Source organism: Cordyceps javanica, chromosome 5 (assembly GCF_051103115.1).
Source record: "Cordyceps javanica chromosome 5, complete sequence".
Lineage (NCBI taxonomy): Eukaryota > Fungi > Ascomycota > Sordariomycetes > Hypocreales > Cordycipitaceae > Cordyceps > Cordyceps javanica.
In genome coordinates, this window is record NC_139299.1 from 1,974,005 (window position 1) to 1,998,286 (window position 24,282).

General features: G+C 55.3%; 6 protein-coding genes across 6 annotated transcripts; 2 read left to right on the forward strand and 4 right to left on the reverse strand.

Moving 5' to 3' along the window:
- Positions 1–983: 983 nt before the first annotated feature.
- On the reverse strand, positions 984–2,572 carry V2A60_007826 (uncharacterized protein; the record flags this gene model as incomplete). The annotated part of the gene is made up of 2 exons (XM_083259108.1): positions 984–2,367; positions 2,448–2,572. 2 exons carry the CDS (start codon positions 2,570–2,572, stop codon positions 984–986), a joined length of 1,509 nt encoding a protein of 502 aa, XP_083115234.1.
- A 2,180-nt stretch (positions 2,573–4,752) lies between these two features.
- Positions 4,753–6,250, reverse strand: V2A60_007827 (Alpha/Beta hydrolase protein; the record flags this gene model as incomplete). Its single annotated transcript, XM_083259109.1, has 2 exons — positions 4,753–5,899; positions 6,006–6,250. 2 exons carry the CDS (start codon positions 6,248–6,250, stop codon positions 4,753–4,755), a joined length of 1,392 nt encoding a protein of 463 aa, XP_083115235.1.
- Positions 6,251–10,817: 4,567 nt separating this feature from the next.
- Positions 10,818–11,854, forward strand: V2A60_007828 (glycoside hydrolase family 75 protein; the record flags this gene model as incomplete). Its single annotated transcript, XM_083259110.1, has 5 exons — positions 10,818–11,105; positions 11,162–11,227; positions 11,296–11,432; positions 11,506–11,654; positions 11,721–11,854. The coding sequence occupies 5 exons, from the start codon at positions 10,818–10,820 to the stop codon at positions 11,852–11,854; spliced, it is 774 nt and encodes a 257-aa protein (XP_083115236.1).
- Positions 11,855–12,051: 197 nt separating this feature from the next.
- V2A60_007829 (GPI-anchor transamidase GPI17) lies at positions 12,052–13,719 on the reverse strand (the record flags this gene model as incomplete). The annotated part of the gene is made up of 2 exons (XM_083259111.1): positions 12,052–13,425; positions 13,489–13,719. 2 exons carry the CDS (start codon positions 13,717–13,719, stop codon positions 12,052–12,054), a joined length of 1,605 nt encoding a protein of 534 aa, XP_083115237.1.
- A 1,626-nt stretch (positions 13,720–15,345) lies between these two features.
- V2A60_007830 (uncharacterized protein) lies at positions 15,346–17,364 on the forward strand (the record flags this gene model as incomplete). The annotated part of the gene is made up of 2 exons (XM_083259112.1): positions 15,346–15,352; positions 15,470–17,364. The coding sequence occupies 2 exons, from the start codon at positions 15,346–15,348 to the stop codon at positions 17,362–17,364; spliced, it is 1,902 nt and encodes a 633-aa protein (XP_083115238.1).
- Positions 17,365–17,779: 415 nt separating this feature from the next.
- Positions 17,780–20,944, reverse strand: V2A60_007831 (uncharacterized protein; the record flags this gene model as incomplete). Its single annotated transcript, XM_083259113.1, has 1 exon — positions 17,780–20,944. One exon carries the CDS (start codon positions 20,942–20,944, stop codon positions 17,780–17,782), a length of 3,165 nt encoding a protein of 1,054 aa, XP_083115239.1.
- Between the last annotated feature and the right edge of the window lie 3,338 nt (positions 20,945–24,282).

The following is a 24,282-nucleotide window of genomic DNA, read 5'->3' on the forward strand; positions in this document are numbered from 1 at the left end:
ATGATGGAAAGTTGCAAGAGCAAGAAGAAATATACTGTACCGTTCTTGGTAAACCAGCCATGAGGAGACTCGGTCACTCATTAATACTGCACGTTTCTAGTTAGTTTGCCAGTCTTTTCTTGAATACATGCAATAGTTCATTCCGAGAATGTTGAAAGTGCATGTAGCAAAAAAAACAAGACAAAAAAACAAGCACTTGAAGATTTTGGTGACAGGAGCTGTGCCTGAGCCTGGCTGCTCCAACCCCAGCCAGCAGCAGCAGCTTTTTCCCTGTAATGGCGTGTTTTGGAAAGGCAATAAAATGATGCGAGCTGCCCACTTTTGGGGGGCTGGCGGGCCTCTCGGGTTACCGAACCTACCACAATTCCGTAGCCGGAGAAGACGAGACCGAGAGAGCGACAAGCAAAAGAAGAAAAGAAAAGGGAAGAAGGAAAAGAATTAGTGATAGTAAAAGTCGTTTCCGGGTGCGCGCCGGGTGCGAACCAAAGATGGTGCCACTCTCTGGGCCACGGGGGGGGGGGGTATTTACTATGCATGCATGGCCTGTTCGGATACAGACGGATCAGTCCACGTTCTTTGTCCGGTCCTTTGTCCTCTTTGGCCATGGCCTCTAGACGGTACAAATTCAAGACAATGATGTTCTCATGCTCTTGTTGACTATTTTTGGAGGTTTATTTCGTCTCCGGGTTGTGCGGAGGGAGACTGGCTTATAAATCCACGAATTATTAATCCACCACTGTGGTCCAGACGAGGTTGAGCACGTTTTACACGGGAAAATATTGTGCTCATATGACCTCTTTCGCAAAGTATACATATTTATGGTCACTTGGGGGGGTTAGGAACTCTTAGTTGTTGTTTCTCTCTAAATCGGCATTTGAGAAAGAATTAGAATTCATTATAGATGGCTAACATGTTAGAAAACATTTTATTATTTTTTTTTCCTTCTGCTGTTATAGTCTCATTGAATACAGCGTACTTGACTTCTACAGCTTAGAGCCCAGGTTCACGTGGACAGCCTTGGTCTCGAGGTACGAGTGCAGGCCCGCCTCGCCGAGTTCGCGGCCGATGCCGCTCTGCTTGACGCCGCCAAAGGGCACGGCGGGGTCGCTGTCGTTGGACGAGTTGATCCAGACCATGCCGGCCTCGAGGCGCTCGGCGACCCGGTGTGCGCGCTCAATGTTCTGGCTAAAGACGGCGGCGGCAAGACCGTACTGCGAGTTGTTGGCGAGCTTGAGGGCCTCCTCTTCCGTCTTGAACGGCGTCACGGCGGCGACGGGGCCAAAGACTTCCTCCTGGAAAATGGTCATGTCCTTGCTGACGTTGCTGATGACGGTCGGCTCAATGTAGAAGCCCTTGCCGGCGCCGGCGGACGCCTGGGCCGAGGAGCCGCCCATCTCGACCTTGCCGCCCTCCTTCTTGGCGCCCTCGATGAAGGACAGGATCTTGTCGTACTGCGCCTGCGAGACCTGCGGGCCGTGGGTGGTGGCCTCGGCAAAGGGGTCGCCGGTGACGGCCGTGTTCCGGATCTCGGCCTTGAAAAGGTCCAGGAACTTGGGCAGGACGGATTCGTGGACGATGAGGCGCGAGGTGGCGGTGCAGACCTGGCCCTGGTTGCTGAGAATGCCAATGTAGGCCCACTTGGCGGCTTGCTCGAGGTCGGCGTCGTCGAGGACGACAAGAGGCGACTTGCCGCCAGTCTCGAGGGTAATGTTCTTGAGGGTGCCGGCGGCCATCTTCATAATCTCACGGCCGGTGGCGGTGGAGCCGGTAAAGGCGACCTTGTTGACGCCGGGGTGCGTGACGAGGGCGGAGCCCGTCTCGCGACCGTAGCCGTTGACGACGTTGAGGACGCCCGGCGGGAAGCCGGCCTCGCGGACGAGGGTAGCAAAGTAGAGGATGGAGAGCGGGGTCTGCTCGGCGGGCTTGAGGACGATGCAGTTGCCCGTGGCGAGGGCCGGGCCGAGCTTCCAGGCGGCCATGGCGAGCGGGTAGTTCCAGGGGATGATCTGGGCGCAGACGCCGACGGGCTGGCGCAGGGTGTAGGCAAACTTGGCGCGCGTCGTGGGGATGGTCTGGCCGTGGATCTTGTCGGCCCAGCCGGCGTAGTAGCGGAGCGTGTAGATGACCTCTTGCAGGTCCTCATTGAGCGACACGGTGTAGGGCTTGCCATTGTCCCACGTCTCCAGGGTGGCGAGCGCCGGGGCGTGCTGCTCGACGAGGTCGGCCAGCTTGTGCATGAGGACGCTGCGCTCGCGGCCGGCGCAATCAGCCCACGACGGGTTCTCAAACGCGGCGCGGGCGGCCTTGACGGCGGCGTCTACGTCCTGCGCCGACGCGGCCTCGACAGAGCAGATTTCACTGCCATCACTGTTGGGAAGGTGGTGGATGATATTAGCGAGAGATTCGGAAATATAAGGGAGCCAAGGTGAATGATGTGTGTGACATACGCGGGACTGACGCTGGTAATCTTGGTGCCGGAGCTCGAGGCGACAAATTCGTTGTTGATGAAGAGGCCGGTGGGGAGGGTAATGTCGCGGCCGTTGGGAGCCTTGAGCTGGGTCTGGAGAGCCATGCTGTGTATGAATCGAGGGCGGAAGATGAGGTCAAGAGGCTAAGAAATTGCACAGTATGAGTTTGGAGAAGATGTAGATGGCGGTTGAAGGGAAAACAAGGGGGCTGTTGAGCAAAGATGAGAATGCTTGGGTAAAGGGTAGCTTGACGGACTGGTGGAAAGACTCGAGAGACTCGAGAGACTCGACACTACTCCAACTCGGAGGCGGGGCAAAACGACCGCGGGCAGCAGCAAACGGCGTAGACGGCCGGCGCGGGGCGACGAGCTTAGGCTGCGGGGAAAGCTCTCCAGCCCAAACCATACATACACACTGCCTTAGTAGGTAGTTATGTGATGCAACCACGGCACCGCTGCAGCCATCTCCATGCGGGATGGGTTGGGGTGGGTTGCGTTGCGATAGGCAGGCAGACAGACAGGACGGGACAGGTGACGGAGAAGGTGACGACAACGAACCTTGAAGTGGCCACTGCGTCGGAGGGAGGCTCTGAGAGGAGGGATAGGTTTCCGAGACACTCGTGCCGCCGCGCAGAAAGCATGCATCATTGTCTGTGGGCATGACCCGATGCCACACCAGATGGAGGAGCGCGCGCGAGAGCTTTGCGTCCAGCGAAAAAGAGGCCGACTGGTTATCGGAGTAGAAACCGAACGAACCCTGCTCCCCCCAACGGCACGCTAGCGCGGAGCTATTCGCGGGAGAAGCTTTCTTTCTGGCACACCACAACCTCAAGCTTGACCCAGAGCGAGCGCCACGCCGGCTGTCCGCGGCCCCGAGCCCACCAGAGTCCACACCATGACTTTGCCAGGACGGGGCCATGGGGCGCATCTGTGAGCGCATCGAGCGGGGGAGCTACGATTGTCGACGAGCGGTACCTTGATTGGCTTACGACGTCACGAGGCTCTTGGGAACTTGGTCCCCTCACCCCCCCCGAACATCTCGGTCGCCCGCGTATTCCGTGGTGGTGGTGGTGGCGGGTGGCGTGGGTGGACTTTGCTTGATTGCGATCTGTTATCAAGTTGTCGGAGGAGCGCGGAGACAGCGACTTCATGCGTACCTACCCTTTGGTTCCACAGCATAATCTCGAGTACCGTGAGCTCCTATCTCGGACCACCCAGCGGCTTGCTTATGGTTCTATTTCCCCCTTTCCAGACGTCTATACCATTCCTTCAGCGCCGCCAGGGCTTCACTCCAGTCCCGTCGCCTGCTGAAGCGGCTCATTGGACCAGATGACATTCGGCGTGAAGAAACAAAGGTGTCTGACAGGCTTGTAAGTAGGGTTGTCGCCTGCAGCCTTTGAGGAGGCCTTGCGTCTGGACCTGTACTCAGAGGTGGGAGCGCCAAAGGGGGAGACGGGTTCCCCTATTCCTCTCGAAAGAAGACTAATAGAACCAAATTTCGGTCGCGCAACGCAAGGGCCGTGCCTACCACCACGGCGCGCCGCCTATGCTTAGTCGTAGCTTGACGAGAAGCTTAAATTATAAAACACCAGGTAGACAAGACGGGAGAAAAAAACACCGGCAGACAAGCAGGCGGCCGATTGAGCCAGCCGTTTCCCCCGATGAGAAGGCCATATCCAGATACTATACAAAATTTTGACACTTTCGGGGCAAACATCGGAAGATAGTCCGACACGGCGGCACAGACGCCGAGACGGGCGCCCTGGCACGTAATTCGGCGCCGGGACCATCACCGGGGGTCTGGCCCGGCGGACCGGGCGCGCGGGCGCGCTCGGAGAGGTTGACAAGACTACTTCGGTTGGGTTAAAGAGTGGCCGTAGCGCCAGCTTTGAGATGTGTTGATCTTGATTAATAAGAAGTCAAGTGTTGAAGTAATTCCTTCAAATTCGCCACTGTTGAACTGTAATCGATCGATGACCTGACCTAGGACCAATCTAGTAGACCATGATAACGCCAGCATGCTGCATGGTCAAAAGTTGTCATTACTTTTGTATCTAATTTATCATGCGTGTTGTCTTAGATTATTCTCTATGATCCTGACTTCTGTGGCCAAATCATCGCCATTGCTGATTCTCTACGAATTACGCGCACACGTACACACACAAGTCTGCGCAAAGAGAGAAAGGATTTCGCTGCAGCCGGCTGGCCTCGCGACTTCCACAGAGCCGCGACGATAAGAAAAAAAAAAACAAACGCCGACGCTTTGTAATATCGATACGTAGATATCAATCATCAGTCACATCTTCGTTCTGACGGGCCTGCCAGTCATCTCCCTGGTCATCCGTCACCAAGCCGCGTATAAACTCCCCAACGAGATCCAAAAGCTGCTCCAGGACCCCCTCCTCGGCCCAGAAGTGGCCGGCCCCCGGCACCTCGACTCCGCGAAACAGCGAGCCCGGCGCGCCCGCCAGCCGCGCGACCCATTCGCGCGCCTTGTACGGCAGCACGAACAGGTCCGCGTCGCCGTGGACCGCCATGGTCGGGTGCCGCACGAGCTTCGCCTCGGCCGGGTCCTCCTCCGGCCGGCGCGGGCGGGACAGCGCGCCGGGGAGCACCCGCAGGGTGACGAGGTGCGAGGCGAGGCCGGGGATCGGCGACAGCAGCACGTATGCCTGTCGCGGCGTCTCGAAGCCCGCGAGCCGGGGCAGCCTGCCCTGCGCCGCAGGCTGCGCTGCAGGCTCACGGGCGGTGCGCCGCCGCTCCGCGGCCAAGGGCTCGCCGCCGTTCTCCTCGGGCACCTTTTCGAGCGTCGCGGACGTCGTCGTCTCCGAGGACGCGTGTCGGTGGTGGCGCTGCGCCGCCAGGCTGGACTTTGTCTTGGCGACAAGCTCGTGCAGCTTCTCCTCCAGCTCGCGCGACACGCTTCGGCTCCGGCGGCCGGCGCCGCCGTCTCTGCTGCGCCGCAGGCCTTCGTCGCCGCCGACGCGAACGCCATGCTTGGAGGGGCTCCGCTTGGCGGTCATCTCCAGAAGCGCCTCGCGCGTAAGCCTGATCAGTGTGTTTTGCTGCTCGGCTAGGCTCGCCGCGCGCAGACGGATTTGCGCCTCGTTCGAGGCGCTCGACGGAGCGGCAAACGGCTCGAGTATCGTCTCGAGTGGCGGAAGGTTTGCCGTGATGAGTGATCCGTACGAGTAGCCGCCAACAACCAACATGGATCGTACACGGGCCGGAATGTCAAAGGACTCTCCGTGCAGCGCATCGTCGGGGGTTTTCGGCGGCTCGTCACCGTGCTGGACGGCATGCGCCACGGCACTCTTCTTGAACGGGTTCAGGTGGTAAATATAGTATGCTAGAAATGCGATGACGCTCTGAAAATCGGACCGCTCTGCTTTTGACGTCCATGATGTTTTGCCCGCTGAATGGCCTGCTCCACTGCACATCAAGTCAACAAAACGGCCGCACAATGGGCAAACCGCCAAAAGGCTTGGTTGGTTTCCGATGTTGCGACGCCTTTCGCTTCCCCACCATCGATTCTTACCGAAAATTGAACGTGCCTAGCAAGAAGCCCTCCTTCAGCATCCTGGATCCAACGATATCAACCACAGGGTCGTCGAAGCTGCCGCCCAGCGGCGCGTACGGGTGCGCGAGCACGGCCGCCCGTCTCTGCCATGGCGGCGCCGGCGAGCTCGTCCGCAGCGAAGCGGGATGGTAGATGCGGCAGTCGAGGGGTAGCCCGTCGTGGACGCTGGGGATCGTAAATGTCAGCGCGGGCTCCGGCAGCATTTTGGCAGAGGCATTGTGCGGCTGTGTGGCCGCATCGAGAATGCAGAGCAGAAGGTTCCTGAAGGTACATTTGGGACCAGGGGGCTTTTTTTTTTTGGGCCGTAGAATCACCATCACCGAACCGGCGTTGCACCCCACTCGCTCCGTCGCTCGGCGGTGCTGATGAATATAGCGGCGAGCCAGATCTTATCGCTAATGTTGTGTATTAGGATTTTTTTTCTTTTCTTAAAAAAAAAAACTTCTTCGACAGTGACTAGCAGTTCATCCAGGATTTCAGCGTTCCTACATCAAGCGCTACCTCAAATTGTCTACAGGGTAAACGGCCTCGTGAAGAAAAAGACTTGAGCATTCTTAGAGCAGAAGCGCCTAACAAAGTTAATATATAGTGTCGAGATATGGCGGGTCACTCATAACGATATTCATGTGTCTTATTCAAACCGCAATGTTGAAGTCGAGCCATCGTTGAATCTCGTGTACAAGTGCACAGAGCGATGCGACGTGTCAGTCAAATGGACAAAATTTCCACACTGGAGGGAAGTATTGTCAACTCGACTATCTCGTAATTTGTAAAAGCTCCAAGCTGATGTGCGTAATGAAATTGTAAATTCAAGGAGCTAACACTGCCATCATAAGGAATGAGCCTCCTCTCTGCGAGAGGATATATGATAGCGCGCACATCTCACAGCAGGCACTCTTGGTTCCCATCGCACAGTACAAAAGAGAACAATTCCATTCTGCAAACTTTGAGACTTTCTCATCTTAGCTATGGGGCTCTAACTACTTTGCGCAGACCTGGCACCGCCAACATGGTCACAGCACTCGGCCGCCGGCGGAGTGAAACCGCCCATCCTCGAGCAATCAGTGTTAAACAGAGTCGCAAAGCGGCGGGAGTATAAGAGAGAGAGCATTTCCAATGATATATGAGGCCCTCTTTGCAGACATTTAGATACATTGCTCAGAGTAGTTGCTCTCATGATAAGGTGATGTAAATTCCGAGATAGAAAGGCAAGTAAGATTAGCAACAATCGGTGAAAGGATGGGTGAAAACTACTTCTTATTGCACATGGCGAGCTTCTTCGCGTGTTTTCACATGTAATAGGAATGAGAGGTGACCTTGCCAAAATAAACAAATATCAAGGTCCCGGATATGCTTTGCAGCCCTTCGGATGACCATTGGAAGACTGCGTGGATCGCGCATAAATAGCCACTCCCCTCCTCCTATCACTAGACTAGTTATTTCCTGTTCACAGGCCTCGGAAAGCTCAGACTACAATTTGTTTCTCTCCGACAATTCGAACATTACTCTTGTTGCCTACAATGGTCATGTTCAACATTCTTGCCGTCGTGGCTGCTCTCGAGGCTTTCGTTGCCCCGATCGCCGCCAATAACTGTGCGTCTAGTCTTTCCTGTTGCTGCTACGTTCTTCTCCAGATATATCTATAGTATGTCCCTAAAATATATATGATTTGCTGTTACAGCGTGCTCAGGGGAGAATATTTTCGGTAGACGGACGTGGCGCCGCGTAAAGCCGGTTTGCCGATTGACCAGACCACGACCACATTGATCGCTCTTTGTTCTTCTGCGTTGACGGGGCTGAGAGAGACATACAGCATGTAAAATACTGTAGCAATGATTACCGCATTACCTGTAAAGGAAACGGCGTTCCTTGTTACGGCCATGCCAGTGTTGAGCCACGACTTTGACGCAGCCAGGTCGAGCGAGCTTGCACGAGCTGAGTAGCCGGCTGAAAAATGCAATGCAACGGTGCTATTAATATTTGGTATAGAGTAAGCTACTACAAGAAAATTCGAGAGCAGAGAAGACTTCACTCAGCTCTTTCTAGTGCGCAACGCGGTATGCAAAGCCAACATCCTTGTCAAGGTATAGTTTGCACAGGGGATGGACTCACCCTCGCTTAACTACAGCATAGGCATTAGTAACATGACTATCAGTTTCCGTAATTATTCGCGCATTGTACTGTAAGAAACGAACGAAAGTCTTCGCCCATGTTCGTTCTGGCCCAGAGGTGGCGGGCACTCCGCCTCCGGATTTGGTTGTATTATGTGAAATTTGCAGTCCAGCTCTGTCTATTTTCATGGGCCGGGGATGATATGAATTTAATCTCTTGAATGGAAGTATTTATGCATCCGACGGTCCGACTTGCGACCAGACTGCGGCATTTCATTTGTCGAGGCCCGTCCGAGGCTGAGCTCCGCCAATGCCGTGGCGTTGTTTCCTGTGTATGGCAGCGGCAATAATAACAAAACGAAAGACTAAATATCAACGAAAAGTTAAAATCTCAAAACGGCCGGTTAGATATCTATAGGCTGAATAGACTCCCCGAAGAGGTCATAACATGTCGTGAGCTGAGCTCGACGTATGAGAGGCCGAGCTCGAAGAAGGGTTCGCTCAGCCAGCCACGAATGCAGCCACTTGTGAACTACCGCGGCCCCTCGACGAGGCCCTCATGTAGCATGAACATAGCCTCCGACCTATTTTGAGACGCCGAGTCTACCGAGTCCGAACCGATTGCCAGTTTCCAAAGAAACGAGGAGAATGGCACATGCCATGGTTACGCGGCGACTTCTCACGGGCAAGGGTCGGCTCAAAACAAGTATAAAGTGCTATTGAGATGCCTTCTTGGTAATTCCAGGCTCTCAACTATCAGTTTTCAATTCTTTCTTCTCATTTCCTATCAAATCAGAAGTGCAGTATACAGGTCTGCATATCTTGTCGCCATGTGAGTCTGCTTCATCCCATGCCGAGTCTATTACCGCTCAACACCACCAGGCTTCTCAACCGTGCTGCCGTCATCGCCGCCTTGTCGACCTTTGCTGCGGCATGGCCACATATTGATGCGTGCCGTAATGCTTGGCCCGGTACGTAGACCACTCTATTAGCATTCACACAGGCTCACCTCTCCCTCACTCCATTGCTCTTGCTGATACTCATACGCATGTTGACTACAGCCGAACCATGCGCATATGTCGCTGGCCGCTCCCTGGTCATTGGCACTTGCGAGAGTCAATGCGAGAACGACAATTGCCCTAATTCGCTGGTCTGCCGACCCCGCCGATGGGCTCGGGCCTGCGATGGCTGCGGCGGCGGCGATGCTCGCGGTCCTGGCGAATACAGCCCCTACTCTCTCTAGGCTTCAGTAGCATCTTCAGACACTATCAACTATTTCTTCCAGTAAAGGAGTTTGCAAAGCCGATAGCGCAAGGACAGAGAAGCAATGTTTTAGCTCAGGTCGAGCGAAATGAAATAGCCTGCAGGACTATATCAGTCAATACATTACAGTTTCGACTCTGTTGAATATTAGCACAATGTTTACCTATTTGTTCTTTAGGATGGCAGCTACGCCTCTTACCCTTGAATCACTAGCTCAACTTTCCACGTATGACTTGCAAGGGAACGTGGGAAGTTGAGGATAGGCTAGAGCGGCCGTCATGGGTAGACTATTCGGGTGTTATAACCCAGCCAACTAATGCAAGAGAGGCGCTCACTGTTCCGAGCTATTCCCTAGGTTTATCATCCTCGGTCACAAAGCCATCGTGGCTGCGTGGTGTTCGTATGGTTGATGCAGGGTCCAGGGCCTAGGGCCTAGTCTGACGACAGGAAGCTGACATGCAGCTGGACCATGCTCCCTCACCCACCCTTGCAATGGCCTACTGCCGAGCTGAACAGCTCGAAGAACGACGAACCCCGCTTGCCTTCCCAACGGCTGCCTTGTCTAGAAAAATCAAGGGGCTTGCCCTCTCTACTGGTAGCTCTACACACTGCTGTCTCCCGCACGCTGGTGTTGAACATCAGAAGGGGGCAAAGAAGGACGAATCGAGCCCGAGATTTCGTCGAGTCAGCCTTGCCGGCCTGTGCGGCCGCTGAACTTGCAATATCCTCGCAGATCAGAGTTTACGAGATAACATCTAGACGTTGCACGTTCGATCAATGAATCCGGCCCTTCTATTGGTGGATTAACTTCCGTCATTAACATGGTCGTCGAAATGGGATTCGCCCTGGGATTTCGGCATTCTCGCCCGATGGGCGCATGAATGAAGAATAGATCGACCCAGATGAAACTGTTTCTGGAGCATGTTATTGGGGCTCTCGAACATGGACGGCAGAGATGGCCCGGAGAAACCCCTACTTACCCCGGAAAGTACAACTGTGCTAGCAGCTCGTCGCGTCGGTGCCCGTGGTTTAGGGTATTTTTGGAGACGGAAAGTTCCGAATCAGACGGGTTCGGTCAGAAATACAACATGGTATGAGCGCAAACGTTTCCACAGAAGCCCGACCCGGGCCGGACAGTACCGGTTGTGAGGACATCGCCAGCAATGGCGGGGGAGAGGGTTACACTGTTGGTGACGATTACCGCAGCTTAACTCTTTGCAAAAGAGATCCATAACAAAGTTGGCCGACAGGATCCTTCTCCTGGGTGATTCTCGTTAGTAGTTGTGCCTATAAATACTTCGTCTTGCCATCTCCAAGCAGCTCTTTCGTGGACAAGAAGCCAGTACAAAAGCATTCTGCAAACAATCACACGCCTTTTCGTTACTCGTCCATAATCATGCTTGTCAAGTCCATTACATCTCTCGCCGCCCTCAGTGGCATGGCTGCCGCCGCCGCCCGTCCTATTAGAGCTTCCATTCCAACGAACGTGGACGGTGCCAAGTACAACAAGCCCGATGCTGGACCCCCCGGAGAGTGGTTCGCCGGTGATGCGTCGCTCCCCATCAGCAAGATCGCTTCTGCCGTCACCAAGATGACCAAGACACCCAAGGACGCGACCTACATTCTGAGCAACGACAACCACAACAAAGCGACCATCCACAGCGACTGGGCCAATCTGTCCAAGGTCAGCAAAGACTGAGATGATACTGGGCAGTTAATAGGGCTGATACGGATTGACAGGGTGCTGCATACGCATTCGTTGCCGACATGGATGTGGATTGTGATGGCATCGACTCGCACTGCAAGGTCCGTCCATGGCACAAAAACAACCGTGTTTCACGAAGACTGTTCTAACGGTCTAAACAATAACGCAGGGTAACGATGATGGCCAGGGCGACACCAACTTCGGTGCCCTTGCTGCCTATGAAGTCCCCTACGTCGTCATCCCTGACAAGTTTCAGAGCGAGCATCAGAACGAGCTCGCCGGCAACAACCTCGTTGCCGTGATCTGGTGCGCAGCTCTCATCCGGCGCCTTCCGCAATGCTGCCTGCCTGCATGTTCGCTAACACGAGACCCCTAACAGCAACGGAAAGCTTTACTACGGCGTCTTTGGCGACACCGACGGCGACAGTCCTCAGGAGATTGGTGAAGCGTCCTGGTTGCTCGCCAACACGTGCTTCCCAGGCCAGGGCCTCAACGGCGGCAAGGGACACACTGATGCCGACGTCACCTGTGAGTACCAGCGCGCATCCGCCAGCCTTGACGATTTGTGCCGGGCTAACTGTTCTTTGCCCATAGATATCTTCTTCACTGGCGACGACTCGGTTCTGCCCGACAGTGCCATTGGCAAGAACTATTTGACCAACTTCCAGGCCCTCAAGAGCCTGGGCGATAAGTTGATGAAGGATCTCGTCTCTAGCCTGCACCTGTGAGGTTGGCTCCTGAAATGCATTGTATGCAGAGAGCGCAAAGAGGGAAGCGCAGTACATAGACCATGGACGGCTGTAAATACACCACACTCCTTTTCCAGCATCATTCCACTGCAGCTCCATGAACTGTTTAGACCCAGTAATCTAACAATTTTTCTTTTTCGTTTATTTCGTATTAACTTGTAGGTTTATGATGATCTCTATTGTGCCTTTTTCTCCTTGGCTTCCTCGGCCTTTTTCTTGCGCCTGGCAATCCAGCTTTTCAGTTCTGCAATCAGCCCCATAACCAGCGGTACGGAGATAGGTCCCAGCAGGGGCAGATATACTGCAATCTTGTGTTCGTCGGGAAAGTAGAGCTGGCCGACCATGCTCTTTTCGAAAAAAGCACGCTCGACTTCTTGCTCTGCAATGCGGGCGTGCGTTAAGCCCTGAATCCCCCCGAGGTTGGCGCATGCCTGCTCCAAGTGGTGAATAGTGGTTTCGATACCGTCGGCGACGCTTTGGGGGATCGCAATGGACGGCAGCTTTTCCGTCAGGCGAGCGAGGGACCCTAGCGATGAGGAGGCTCGAAGCAGCAAATCGGTTGATCGGATGCGTGTCAATGATGAAAGGCGCACGGGCAGAGAGCCTGATACTGGCGTGCCGAGGAGAGACAATAGATGGCCACCAAAGGTGAGCATGGGCTGCTTCAAAGTGGCCGCAGAAACGTGGGCTTCAGTCTTTGGCAGAGGAAGGAGGTATACGGTACCCCATTGAGGAATCATCCACGACTGTGAGGTTTCAGGACCATCGTCGAGGCGAATAGTTTGGTTCCCAACGTAGAGCAGAAAATTGACCGTCGGTGCGCCGCCGATTGAAGGAGACAACGGCCACTCGGCGGCGTTGATGAAGGAAGAGAGGGATTCTTTGCTCAGCACTTCGGACTGGTCGCCAGGCGTAGCGTAGAGCTGAACTTGAGTGTCAATCGTAAAGTTGTGAATGGGTTTCAGCACCTCGAGCACCGGCTTAATGTATTCTTCCAGGGCGCGTTCAATGTCCCACGAATTGGGCAGGCCGCGGTCGGTGAAGAGGGAAAATGTCAAGTGGTACGTCGGTGAGTATCGCAGAGATCGCGTCGTGCGCTTCGAGAGCGCCTCGGCGACCTCTGGCGCCTGGCTGAGCGGTCGGTTGCCCGAGGCCATGGACGAGGTCGACAAGAGGTATGAGATGATGGACTGCTCCTCGGCAAACGTTGCTCGGAGTTCGTTGGTGATAAAGGTCGCCAGGGGCGATGAGGCTGAGCTAAGCTGCGGCGCGGCGCCAGGCGGGTACGTGATGTCGAGGAGGAGCTGCTCCGGACTCAGCGAGGACATTGCCGCGTCGCCAGGCTTGCAGTTGATGGTCAGGGCGGGCTCGGGCTCGTCGCGGGCGCGCGGCTCGTCCTTGGGCGCCAGCTGCAAGCGCAGGTGGTGACCGGAGAACTCGTTCAAATCGTCAAGCGCGTGTTGTGTCAGACGCACAAGGTGTTGCGCCTCTGGTTCTTGCAGCGCATCGGCACGAATCTCAATCTGCAGCGGGAAGACGGGTCGGCAGGCCTGCGCGTCAAGTTAGCAGCGTGCTCCGGCACATCCATTCGAGTCCTTGACTGATCGGCCTACCTTTCCATCTGCCCATTGCATCATGCCATCCAGCGGCAGATTTGCGCGATGAATGGCTGTTGTCTGCCACCATATAGGGAGGCCCAGGAACACGACTATCAGCCAGTATGACCAGACAATGTAGCTTCGTCTTCGGGTCTCGGAGGGCTTTTCCGCGGGAGGGGGGGTATATGCTTTTTCTTTCTCGGCCACAGACGAGGCGGCCGCCTCTGCCGATGCCTTGCTAGCCATATTAACAGGCAGGCAAATTTTGTTTGGCGGGCGACTTGGGAGCTGTCGAAAAGCCCTTGGCCAACAGCAGCTACGGCGGCCCTCTCTAGCTGTCGAGGAGCAAGCGTGGCATCGTGGTCGGATTGACGCCAGGTCACGTGTATGATTTTATGCATGGATTATGCAAGGCTACCAATGGAAAGCGGTTCCTGCGACATTGCAGTGAGCCGAGTTGTCTCAGAGTTGACTTTAAAGTCCTGCCTCATGTCTGGAGCTTTTCTTCTGCCCAAGAATTGAAAAAAAAAAAAAGTCAACCTCTCGATAGATTTACATGATGTTCTGGCCGAGTTGTTGCCCGTCTACTTGGTACGGCACTCTTCATACGTGCCGGCTCCGTCAGTACGGAGCCTGCATAACTGCCGGCGAAGCCACTAAAAATAGGTGCTGCCCGAACGAGTAATTTTGGCAGTGGCACGACTAATTGAGTACCTACCAACTGGCGGATTGTGGACGAGATCTTTCACCGTCCTGCCCTCTCGTGGGTCGTATGATATCATGCGGATGGTCCTCCAAAGAAACAGGGTATCGCGCCCAAGTACCATTTCGTCACAGTTCACCAACAGTACTTACGCTGCCGTACACTCCGGGGCGGCCGACTTCCACGGGTGGCGGATGCAAGTCTCCGCTCCGTGTCTGGGGTAGACTTGTAGTAGGTAGATATGGGCTAGGTGACCTGAGAGGCATCGAGCTCGGGTGGAACGTCATGACCCAGATCCAAGACTCCGTACCAGTTAAAAGGCTGCTTTTTCGTTAGCTGTACAGGGTTCGGCGTCTTTGCTTGCTCGAGGCTGTCGTCTGGCAATGCTTGCTTGTTCCTCGGATAAGTGGCGGGCGCCCGGATGAGACAAGGTGCTAGATTCCGCGCGCTATGATGGAAATTCCGCGGAGTGTGTCAAGGATGGCCCGGCCGAACAATGAGACAAGAGGGCAAAAAACAGGCTTCTTTTCGGCAGACGGCCACCGACAGGCGTGAGCCTCCCATTTCAACACAATGTGCGCCCGTTGTTTATAAAGACAACAAGTGAAAAGGCTATCAACAAGTCGCTTAGACCTCGTAAGTATACGGGTTGATCCTAAGTCCAGTGAGTAGGTAGTTAGCCATCCAAATAGCGAGCTACTGGTAACACGCCAAGGTAAGTTAGCAAGTAAGTCATCACTCGCCTTTCCCACAATTCAGCATGAGCCGAGGCTAGTTCTATCCACCCAACCGCCCTCTGTTGCAAAGCAGACATGGAGTGCGTCCCACGTCGGCGGGACGGCATTGAAGAGTTCCCCGAGCTAGTGCTTCACTGTCAAGCAATCAGATGGGGGGTCGCGCTGACGACGGAGAGAAGCAGCGTGCGTTTCGATTGCTGCGGTCAGAGCACCAACTCAGCTTTGTCTGAACAGCTTGTCCTTCTTCCCACTTTCCGTTCTTCTTCCTGCCCTTTCTTCCCTTTCCCCTTTGCTCCTCTTGCAACAATCGTACAAAGTCAGCATACGCCAACGCCGGAGTGACGACATCATCGACCACCGCTACAGCCACAAATCCCGTTCCTCCCAACTCCGCACGTCCACTTGTACGCGGTCGTACAAGTTTGTCAAAAAATGCCCGGTACGAACACCCGAAACCGAAGAGGGGAAAGGGAAAAAAAAAAGTCCATCTACACCTGAGAGAAAAAAAAAATGCCAGTGCCAAGGACAAGCAACAGCTAACATGCCGCAACCGCAGTGCCTCTTGCCGTCGCGGCCCCTGCCGCCCTCGCCGGCGCGGCCTACCTCAACGCCAAGTCCGGGCTGTGGTACGACCTCAAGATGCAAAAGATTGGCCTCGTTTCCATGTTCCGGCTCATGCGCGGCGTGCGCCGGGACCGGCTCAGCCTCTTTTACGCGCTCGAGGACTGGGCGCGGAGCGCGAGCCACGCCGACCGCGACGCGCTGCTCTTCGAGGACCGCCGGTACACGTACGCGCAGTTTTACGACCGGGTCCTCCGCTACGGCACGTACCTGCGCGCGCGCCACGGCGTCAAGCCCGGCGACATTGTCGCCGTCGACTTCCAGAACTCGGACACGTTCCTGTTCCTGTGGTGGGGGCTCTGGGCCGTCGGCGCCAAGCCCGCCTTCATCAACTACAACCTGACGGGCCAGCCGCTCGCGCACTGCGTCTCGGCCGCGACGGCCCGGCTGTGCATCGTCGACCCGGCCGTCGCCTCCAACGTGACGGCCGAGGTGCGCGACGCCCTCCGGGACGTCGAGTTCCTCGTCCTCACGCCCGAGCTGCAGGCCGCCGCGGCCGGCACCACCCCGGTCCGCTCCCCGGATCGTGACCGCTCCGAGGCCGAGTTCTCCAACATGGCCATCCTCATCTACACGTCGGGCACGACGGGCCTGCCCAAGGCCGCCATCGTGTCCTGGGCCAAGTGCATCGGCGGCGGCACCATTGCGTCGATGCTCCTCGGCCGCGGCAACGGCGACGTCATGTACACGTCGATGCCACTGTACCACAGCTCCGCCGCCGTGCTCTCCTTTTGCGCCACCGTTGTCGCGGGCAGCACGCAGGCGCTCGGCCGCCGCTTCTCCACAAAGTCCTTTTGGCACGAGGTCCGCCAGCACAAGGCCACGGGCATCCAGTACGTCGGCGAGACGCTGCGCTACCTGCTCGCCGCGCCGCCGCAGCTCGACCCCGTCACCGGCGAGAACCTGGACAGGAAGCACCACGTCACCGTCGCCGTCGGCAACGGCCTGCGCCCGGACATCTGGAACAAGTTCAAGGACCGCTTCGGCATCGCCCAGATTGCCGAGTTCTACGCCTCTACCGAGGGAGCCGGCTCGACGTGGAACCTCAGCGCCAACGACATGTTTGCCGGCGCCGTCGGCCGCATGGGCTGGCTGCGCCGCTTCCTGATGCGCAACGACATGGCCTTCCTCGAGTACGACCACGAAAAGGACCAGCCTTTCCGCGACCCCGCTACCGGCTTCTGCCGCCGCGTCGCACCCGGCGAGCCCGGCGAGCTCATCACCCGCGTTGACCCGGCCGACCTTAAGCGACTCTTCCAGGGCTACTTCAACAACGCCAAGGCCACCGAGGCCAAGATCCTGCGCGACGTCTTTGCCAAGGGCGACGCCTGGTACCGCACCGGCGACATCATGAGCCTCGACAGCGAGGGCCGCTACGCCTTCAACGACCGCATCGGCGACACCTTCCGCTGGAAGTCGGAGAACGTGTCCACCAACGAGGTTGCCCACGCCGTCGGCACCTACGGCCCCGTCCGCGAGGCCAACGTCTACGGCGTCCAGCTTCCCCATCACGATGGCCGCGCCGGCTGCGTCGCCGTCAACTTTGCCCGCGACCCCCCCGACGCCGAGACCCTCAGCGGCCTCGCCGCCCACGTCCGCGCCAGCCTCCCCAAGTACGCCGTGCCGCTGTTCCTGCGTGTGGTCAAGGACATTGCCGGTGCCCAGACCACCGGCACCAACAAGCAGCAAAAGGCTGTGCTGCGCAACGCTGGCGTGAAGCCCGACGCGTTGGACGATGGTGCCACGCTGTACTGGCTCCGTGGTGACACATATGTTCCGTTTGGCCAGAAGGAGTGGCAGGAGCTGCAAGGCGGCCGTGTCAAGCTCTAGATGTCGTCATCCCGGAAGTGGCCATCATTCGTCGACTAGCAATCATGGCTGATGCACGAAGTAAGTATGCGCGTACCATAGCGTTTCATGTTTCTCTTTCGATTTTGGTGCTAGATGGCTGGTTTTGCACAGTTTTTTTTCTAGCCAACACATAATTGGTCCTCTTTCGCATATAGTAAACAATCAAACTGTAGATGCATTGCTCATATAGGGAATATCATTTCATTTGAATAGACTGGCTTTTCTTAGCTGTGAAGCTCTCTCAGACCCTAGAACCAAATGTTCCATGTTCTATCTATAATGCCATCATTCCAAAGCCTACGTAGAAAGTCTTTCATTATCCTGTCCCAGACATGTTACCGTATATACATATCTCCTAACATCATTAACATTGGCTCATTATGTGCCTACTTGCTTAGGAGCTTCCGATGCCAAGTCCAACTCGCTGCCCCTGTAAAAACTGGCCGTTGGCGCTCGTGGCTGCCATAGTCGCAGCGCCGCTTGTACCCGTCCTCTCGCGCAGTCTCCGGCCCTCCATAAGGCCGCGAAGGCCACGTTTTTGAAGGCCAATGACGCTACTTAGCTCGCCGTTCCAAACGGCACCGCCTTCTCTATCACTGCCGTCTATTTCTGAGCCCCATTCAGAGCCACTCGCGCTGGCCGAAGCCGACAGCTCACCACTACTAGGGCGGCCGACTGGTCCGCTGGAGCTAATGCTGAGGGTGGCTGTTCGTGAAGCAACATCAGACGAGAAAGAGCCGTTGGTAGTGGAACCTCCTAGTGTGAAGTCTCCCGAAGCGGTGGGCGAGCCAACGGGATCAAGGTTGTCCACGAAATAGTTGGGATTCAAGGTGCCATCGATGCCACGTCCGCCACCAGCAGCCATCGCAGTAGCATTGAAGACAGCAGCAGCGTTGCGGCTATCGAGCAGAGAATGAAGGCGCTCCACGACGGCTTCCAGTAGGCCATCAATGCGATACGGCCGTGCAATCTGCAGAAGAGAGCACAGAATCTGTGGTGTACAGAGAGGCGACGTCATAGGAGGCAAAGAACTGGTGTACAAGAAATGCAGAAGCGCTTGCACAGTCAGGTAGGTATGTGGGAGGTAAAGACATCTAGGTCGCGTATTTGGCGGGAGCGAGAGTGGTGTGGGCGTTGTATTTGCTCCTCCCGCATTCGCTTCCTCCCTTTGACTAGCTGTACCGCCGCCAAGCGCGGAGCCATCGGCGCTGGAAACATCGACATTCGCTGGGACCAAGGTGCTAGCAGTCGATGTCGGCGTGGCAGTTGCTGCTCGGGATTGCGGTGTTATCGTCATCGAGGAGGCACGAAGCGGGTTGCCAGCAAGTCCCGAACGAAGCGTCATGCTGTCGCCGCCATCTTGTGAAGCAGCGCCTTCCCTGAGCAATTGGACAAAATAAGGACCCCAGCGCCGGGCGACAATCCGAGAGCTGATAGGGATTCGCTCCCCACCAATGCAGAGAATATCCATGTCGGATAACTCCCTCATGGCCAACGCCTTTTCGCCCAGCTCCTCGCTTATCCGCGAATGGAAGCGGCCGCCAGCAGTGTAACCCGCCTTTCTGGAGAGACTCAGGCCAGGTCCAGAGTACGGACTGCTAGCAGAGATGAATCCGGACATTGGGCTTGTCCGGCGAGGATTATCGTAGAAGCCAAAAGCCTCGAGTTCCACCATGCACACATTCGTAAAGTTTATACGTCGATGGTTATAATCGTCAACCAAGCTTCGCTTCCTGTTTCCAAGGATTACAAAGGTGTTTCTTCTGTTCCATAGGACACCTCTGTTCCAGCTTCCTTGGCTGAAAACACTACCTCCAGCATCGATCCGACTCCAGGTGAGTGTTCTCAGGTCCAGGGCCCACAAAGCATACTCTTGCTTCGAGGACGTGAGATATGTACCAGAAACAACAAAATGGGTGTCCAGAACACCACCGTTCGGAAATCGAAGACCAGGTGGAGAGTAGGTTCCGGACATGGGCTTCTCGCTGAGAGTCCCGTCGGGAGATCGAACCTGCAACTCAAGCTTTACGTCCAGGAAATTGTAGTTTGAGTATATAAGCATAGACGAGCCAGCCTCACGAGCTTCCTGGCTGATGCCATCCTGACGTTGCAGGCCAGCTTGATGAGCTTTTCCGATCTTGGCTGACACAGCAGGCAACAAAGGTGCAGCGACACTTCGGTACGCACCGCAACTTTTCCCCAAAGGCTGTGTGGATACCCATTTCAAGCTTCGGAGATTGAAGACGCTTATCTGCTCGATATAGTGATTAGCTCCGTCTTGACCACCAACAATAATCATCTGAGCACCGCCCGAGCCGTCGATATTGATGCCGATACGGCCCTCGTTGGGGTTTGCCGACGAAGGATTGTGCTGAAGCGCGGATAGCGGTGCTCGTGGGGAGGAGAACGAAGCAGCCGAATGTAGGATGCATGCGCAATGGGCATACCGTCCTTGCGGGGCATCCGGGGTCGGAATGAAGGTCCATTTTTTCGAAGATACATCGTAAATGTATATGTCAGACATGACGCTGACTTCGGGTTGCTGTTGCTGTTCTTGATTCACTGGCTGATTCGGTGACGGCGACATGCCACCGTAACAAACCATTTTTGTATCTCCTAGCGCGCACATGGAGTGGAAGTATCTTGGTGGTGGAACTTCGCCGGAAGTGTCGAGCTTGGTCCAATGACGTCGAATCAAATCAAGCTCATATAGGTCGGAAGTGAGAGGTGCGGGCCGGGTGCGAGAAAGAATTCGACCACCAAAGACGTATAGTTTATCGCCGAGAATTGTCGTTGTTGCACCGACTAGGGGAGGAGGCTCCCGGCCAGTGGTTCTATGTACATTGCACATTAGGCCCGAAAGATGAGCAGAGGAGCTCTGCGATGGCCCAGCAACTGGCGGTCCTCTACTTTGCGAGATCGCTGGCGAGGCAGTGGAGGAGCCCGGGCCGTGGAGTCTGGCAGACAATGCATCCCGCACATCAGTGTTCAGGCTGCTCAGGCTGCCAGCGACATCGGAAGGGTTCTGATCCTGGTTGTCGTACATGGTATTTGAACTGGCGGAAGTACTGGGATCCATGCTGCCCAGCCCCTGCTTCGATGTGGATTTTGGAGGAAAGCTGAACGAGGGCAGTGATTCGGTGTCTGGTGCGCTCGTTTGGGGAGCAGCTGGTGGAGCTGCAGTGGCGTCAGGCTCCGATTCGTCGGGCGGCGGTTGTGGCAGAGGTTTCTCAAGACTGTGCTGTAGGCTCAGATTTCTTGCATGCTGCCGCCTTTGGGGGTGCGGGATGCCGTCTTGTGGTGGATTTTGTCGGGACGTCAATTGGTCGCTGAGCTGGCTGACAGTCTGCGTGGCGGGATTTCTCAAATTCAGAAGAGAGCTTGACCGTGGCACCGCGGCTGCTGACGATTGCTGCGCACCGCGATATACGGCACCTAAGCCACTCTGCTGGAATCGGTCAACAGAGGAGGATAGTTGCTGGCCAGGCTCGGGGCGGCTGTCGTCAGGAGGGCGCTGGGTAAAGCTCTGCGGAATGGTCAGCTTGCCTGGAGCCGGCATCGTGGACAGCCTCGTCGCCGCTAGGCGGATGCAAGAGCAGCAGAAATCAGAAGGTCTAGCTCATGGCACAAGGGTAGAGGATGAGGCAGGATTTTCTAGCACGTGCCAGGTCCGCTATGAGACGAAAGAAGAGGCGACGTTCGTATGCACGTATCGCACAACAGCGGGTTCGCGTGGGACCAGGACAGGCGAAAGTGTCTGCAAGGTGTTGAAAGAAGGAGAAATGGGTTCTAGGTCGACAAGGTGATGGGTCTAGGCATGGGAATGGGTCTGCCCATCTCTTTTGCTGGAGTGCTGGTAGAAACGGCGGGCGACGCGGCTGCGACGTGGATAATGCCAGGTCCGTGAGAATTAAAGCAGCGGGGTTGGACGGGCCGGCCAAGCAGCAGACGACCAGGGATACTCGTGTTGCGCCTTGGAGATGGAGCAGGGCAATGCAAGGAGCAAGGGCAGGCGACAAGGGGAGTAGATGTAGATGAGACCAGGAATATTGGTTTCGGGGGTGCCGGCAGTCGATGAGTAGATTGGTAAAAGGGACAAAATGGCGGTTGGTGATGAAAGGACAAGAAGGAGCACTAAGCCCAACGATGCACGTACCGTTCTGCGGCCTCTGGTCGTGGCGGAGGAGCAAAGGCTACGACAAAGAGGGGAGAGGGGGGGGTGTGTGGCCTTTCTGGGCGGTGCCTGACACGAGTCGAGAGGGAACAACTGATCGCGTCTGGTGTGGAAGGATGTGCGGCAAGTTGTGGCCCTCGCACGAAGATGTGTGTATGTCTGTAACGAAGGACCGTCGGCTGGCGGCACTCGAAATGGGCGATTTTGGCTCGCCGCACAGACTGTGGCAGTTTCCAGCCAGAGGTTTGAAGAGGGGCTGGAGCGCAGCGTTGTGGATTGGCTGTTGTCTCTCAGATATGAGCCGAGCTTTTTTAGCCTGGTGCCACGGCTGCGGCGTCGTCGTTGTCGTACCTCGACTCTAGTTGGGTGACGGGATAAAACAGTGAGCTAGTTCGGTTTGGCGTGCCCTGATCAACAACGACTGTGAATCTGTATACGCAGCCCTGCTCCGAGTACAGTAATATCGTCGCTTCTCTTCTCCGGCATGCCCCGCCGATGCTGGCCGTGACGGATGAAAGAGAGGTACCGTGTCGCTGTGGCTATTATCGAGAGGGCCAGAAGTCCGCAGAAGCCCGTGCGAATTGTCAGTCCATGTGCGGGCAGGTCAAGGTCTGGGGCAGCTTACAAACGACGATACGAGTACATAACGAAACCTTTGGCATGAACAGCCTAAGCGTCTACCAGTCAGGTAATTCAAAGGCTTTTTCGACATTTGATGCCTGTGTCATTGGGAAACAGAACTTTCAGCACGGTTGGTGATGTTTGTCTATGGTGTCCGCGCGGCTTCTGCGGCTTTGGGCAGCTGGCAGTTGGCAGCCAGCGGGTGGCTGCTAGTGACATGGAGAACGTTTGACCGGCAAGCCAGTGCAAACGAGTCTCTGCTTTTGCAATCCAACCCAGATGTTCAACGCCATTCATTCATTCACTTTTTTGGCTCATTTATTCTCTTTTCTTTGACCAAACTATGGAAAGACCACCCGACAAACGTTAGCACCCTAGACTTGCGGGCTACTGGCAATACAAAGATCCGGCGGCAGAGAACAAAAGCCGATGGGCGGTGCAGCCGCACCGGCCGTTGCACGGATGCCATCCTACGCCGCCAAGACGTGGGTGCACACGCCATCGCTTCATCCCCTAGATTGTACCAGTACTTGCCGTCCAAGCTCCCGAATATACACAACAAGTCAGTAAATGGGAGTCAGTAACCATGGGACGATGGGTCTGGCCGGAACGAGCCTGCATCCAAATGCGAATTCGGCAGACGGGGGGACGCATCGCGCTGAGCCGTGCTGATACGTACTGGTAGTCGGCTGCGTGTTTTGTGAGATCTGACGGCGTCCTCATGACCGTCCAAGCTTTCGCATCAATCAAATCGAGACAGAGAATGTGCCGTGCCGGTATGCCGATGCGGGCATCGATGGTAAGTAGGTACGGATACCAGTATTGCTTTTATTAAGCCAGGCAGGAAGACAGTGACGCTTGAGTGGACACGGTGCCTTCAGATGCCTGCGTATATCACTCTACATTATCGCTTTTTGAACAGACTTTTCCGACTTCTCCGTAACGATGCAATCTTACCCCAACACTAGTAGCACGTGGAACCCTGGTCCGCGGCTGAAACACAGACACGGGAAGTTGTTTCTTAGAGCATGGAAACAGATGGTCTAAGTCGTGGAAGAACGGACGAATAATTGCTTGGGTGGCGGTCTGCGCTCACCGAACTCTACAAGAGAACTGGTTGATGCTCTTGAGCGAAAGGCTGAGCCATGTATGCGGTACAAAGTCTGGTGCTTTGCATGCCACTTCCAAGTTGCTTCATATGGAGCGGCATTAATGCTTTTCCAGACGAAACAATTGCCAGCCACTGTGGCATCAAGGGAAATTACAAGGCAAATGACACGGTATTCTTTCTGGGCAGGCTATTGTTTCTTTTTCCGCCTCTCCTTTTTCATTAGTCTTGTTTTTTCTTTCCTTTCTTTTTTCTTTCCAAACTTCCTTTTTTCTAAATTAACCACGTGCCACCAGCAAGGCGAAGTGATCAACACACGAACATTAACACCATCCCGTCACACAGATGTTACTTGTCAATAAAGACCAGCAGCTATTACAAATCGCCCAATCTGTACGCTGGCCAACAAATAATCAGTCTACACCATCTTCTTTTTTTTTTGCCTTTGGCTGAAACGGCTACCATGTATGCAGGAGCGCGGCGCAGCTCGCCGACCACTTTGCTTGGTGCGCGAATCGCTCTCACCATTGTCGATCATGCTACCCTGCGGCGAGATCATGCGACCACAGCTCACAATGCAGTACCAGATTGCGAGTTGATGCATTAATAGAGGCGATACACATGCACAGTGATATGCGTCATTGAAATTTGCTCTTTTTTCTCAAAAGAGGTAGAGAGTTATAGTCATTAGATTCGCTATTTTTCTATATGACGAGGAAAAGGGTAAAAGTGGATTGATCGCTTTCAGCGATACGGACGAGCTACTGAGTAGTGGCCTCGCTCCAAGGCTTCTAGCCAGCCATTCCCGTCCAAAAATTGTCCTTTATTCAATTTAACGTTATTTTATTATTCTTCCTCTTCATCCATGGCTCTCCTCGCCGAGGCTGGGCCGACGAAGCAATGAGGGTGAGGAGGAGAGCTTGAAGCTATGCTGTCAAGCTGGCCCCGCCCCCCAGCATGGCGGCACTCTTGCAGTTCACCAAACAAGACCCGT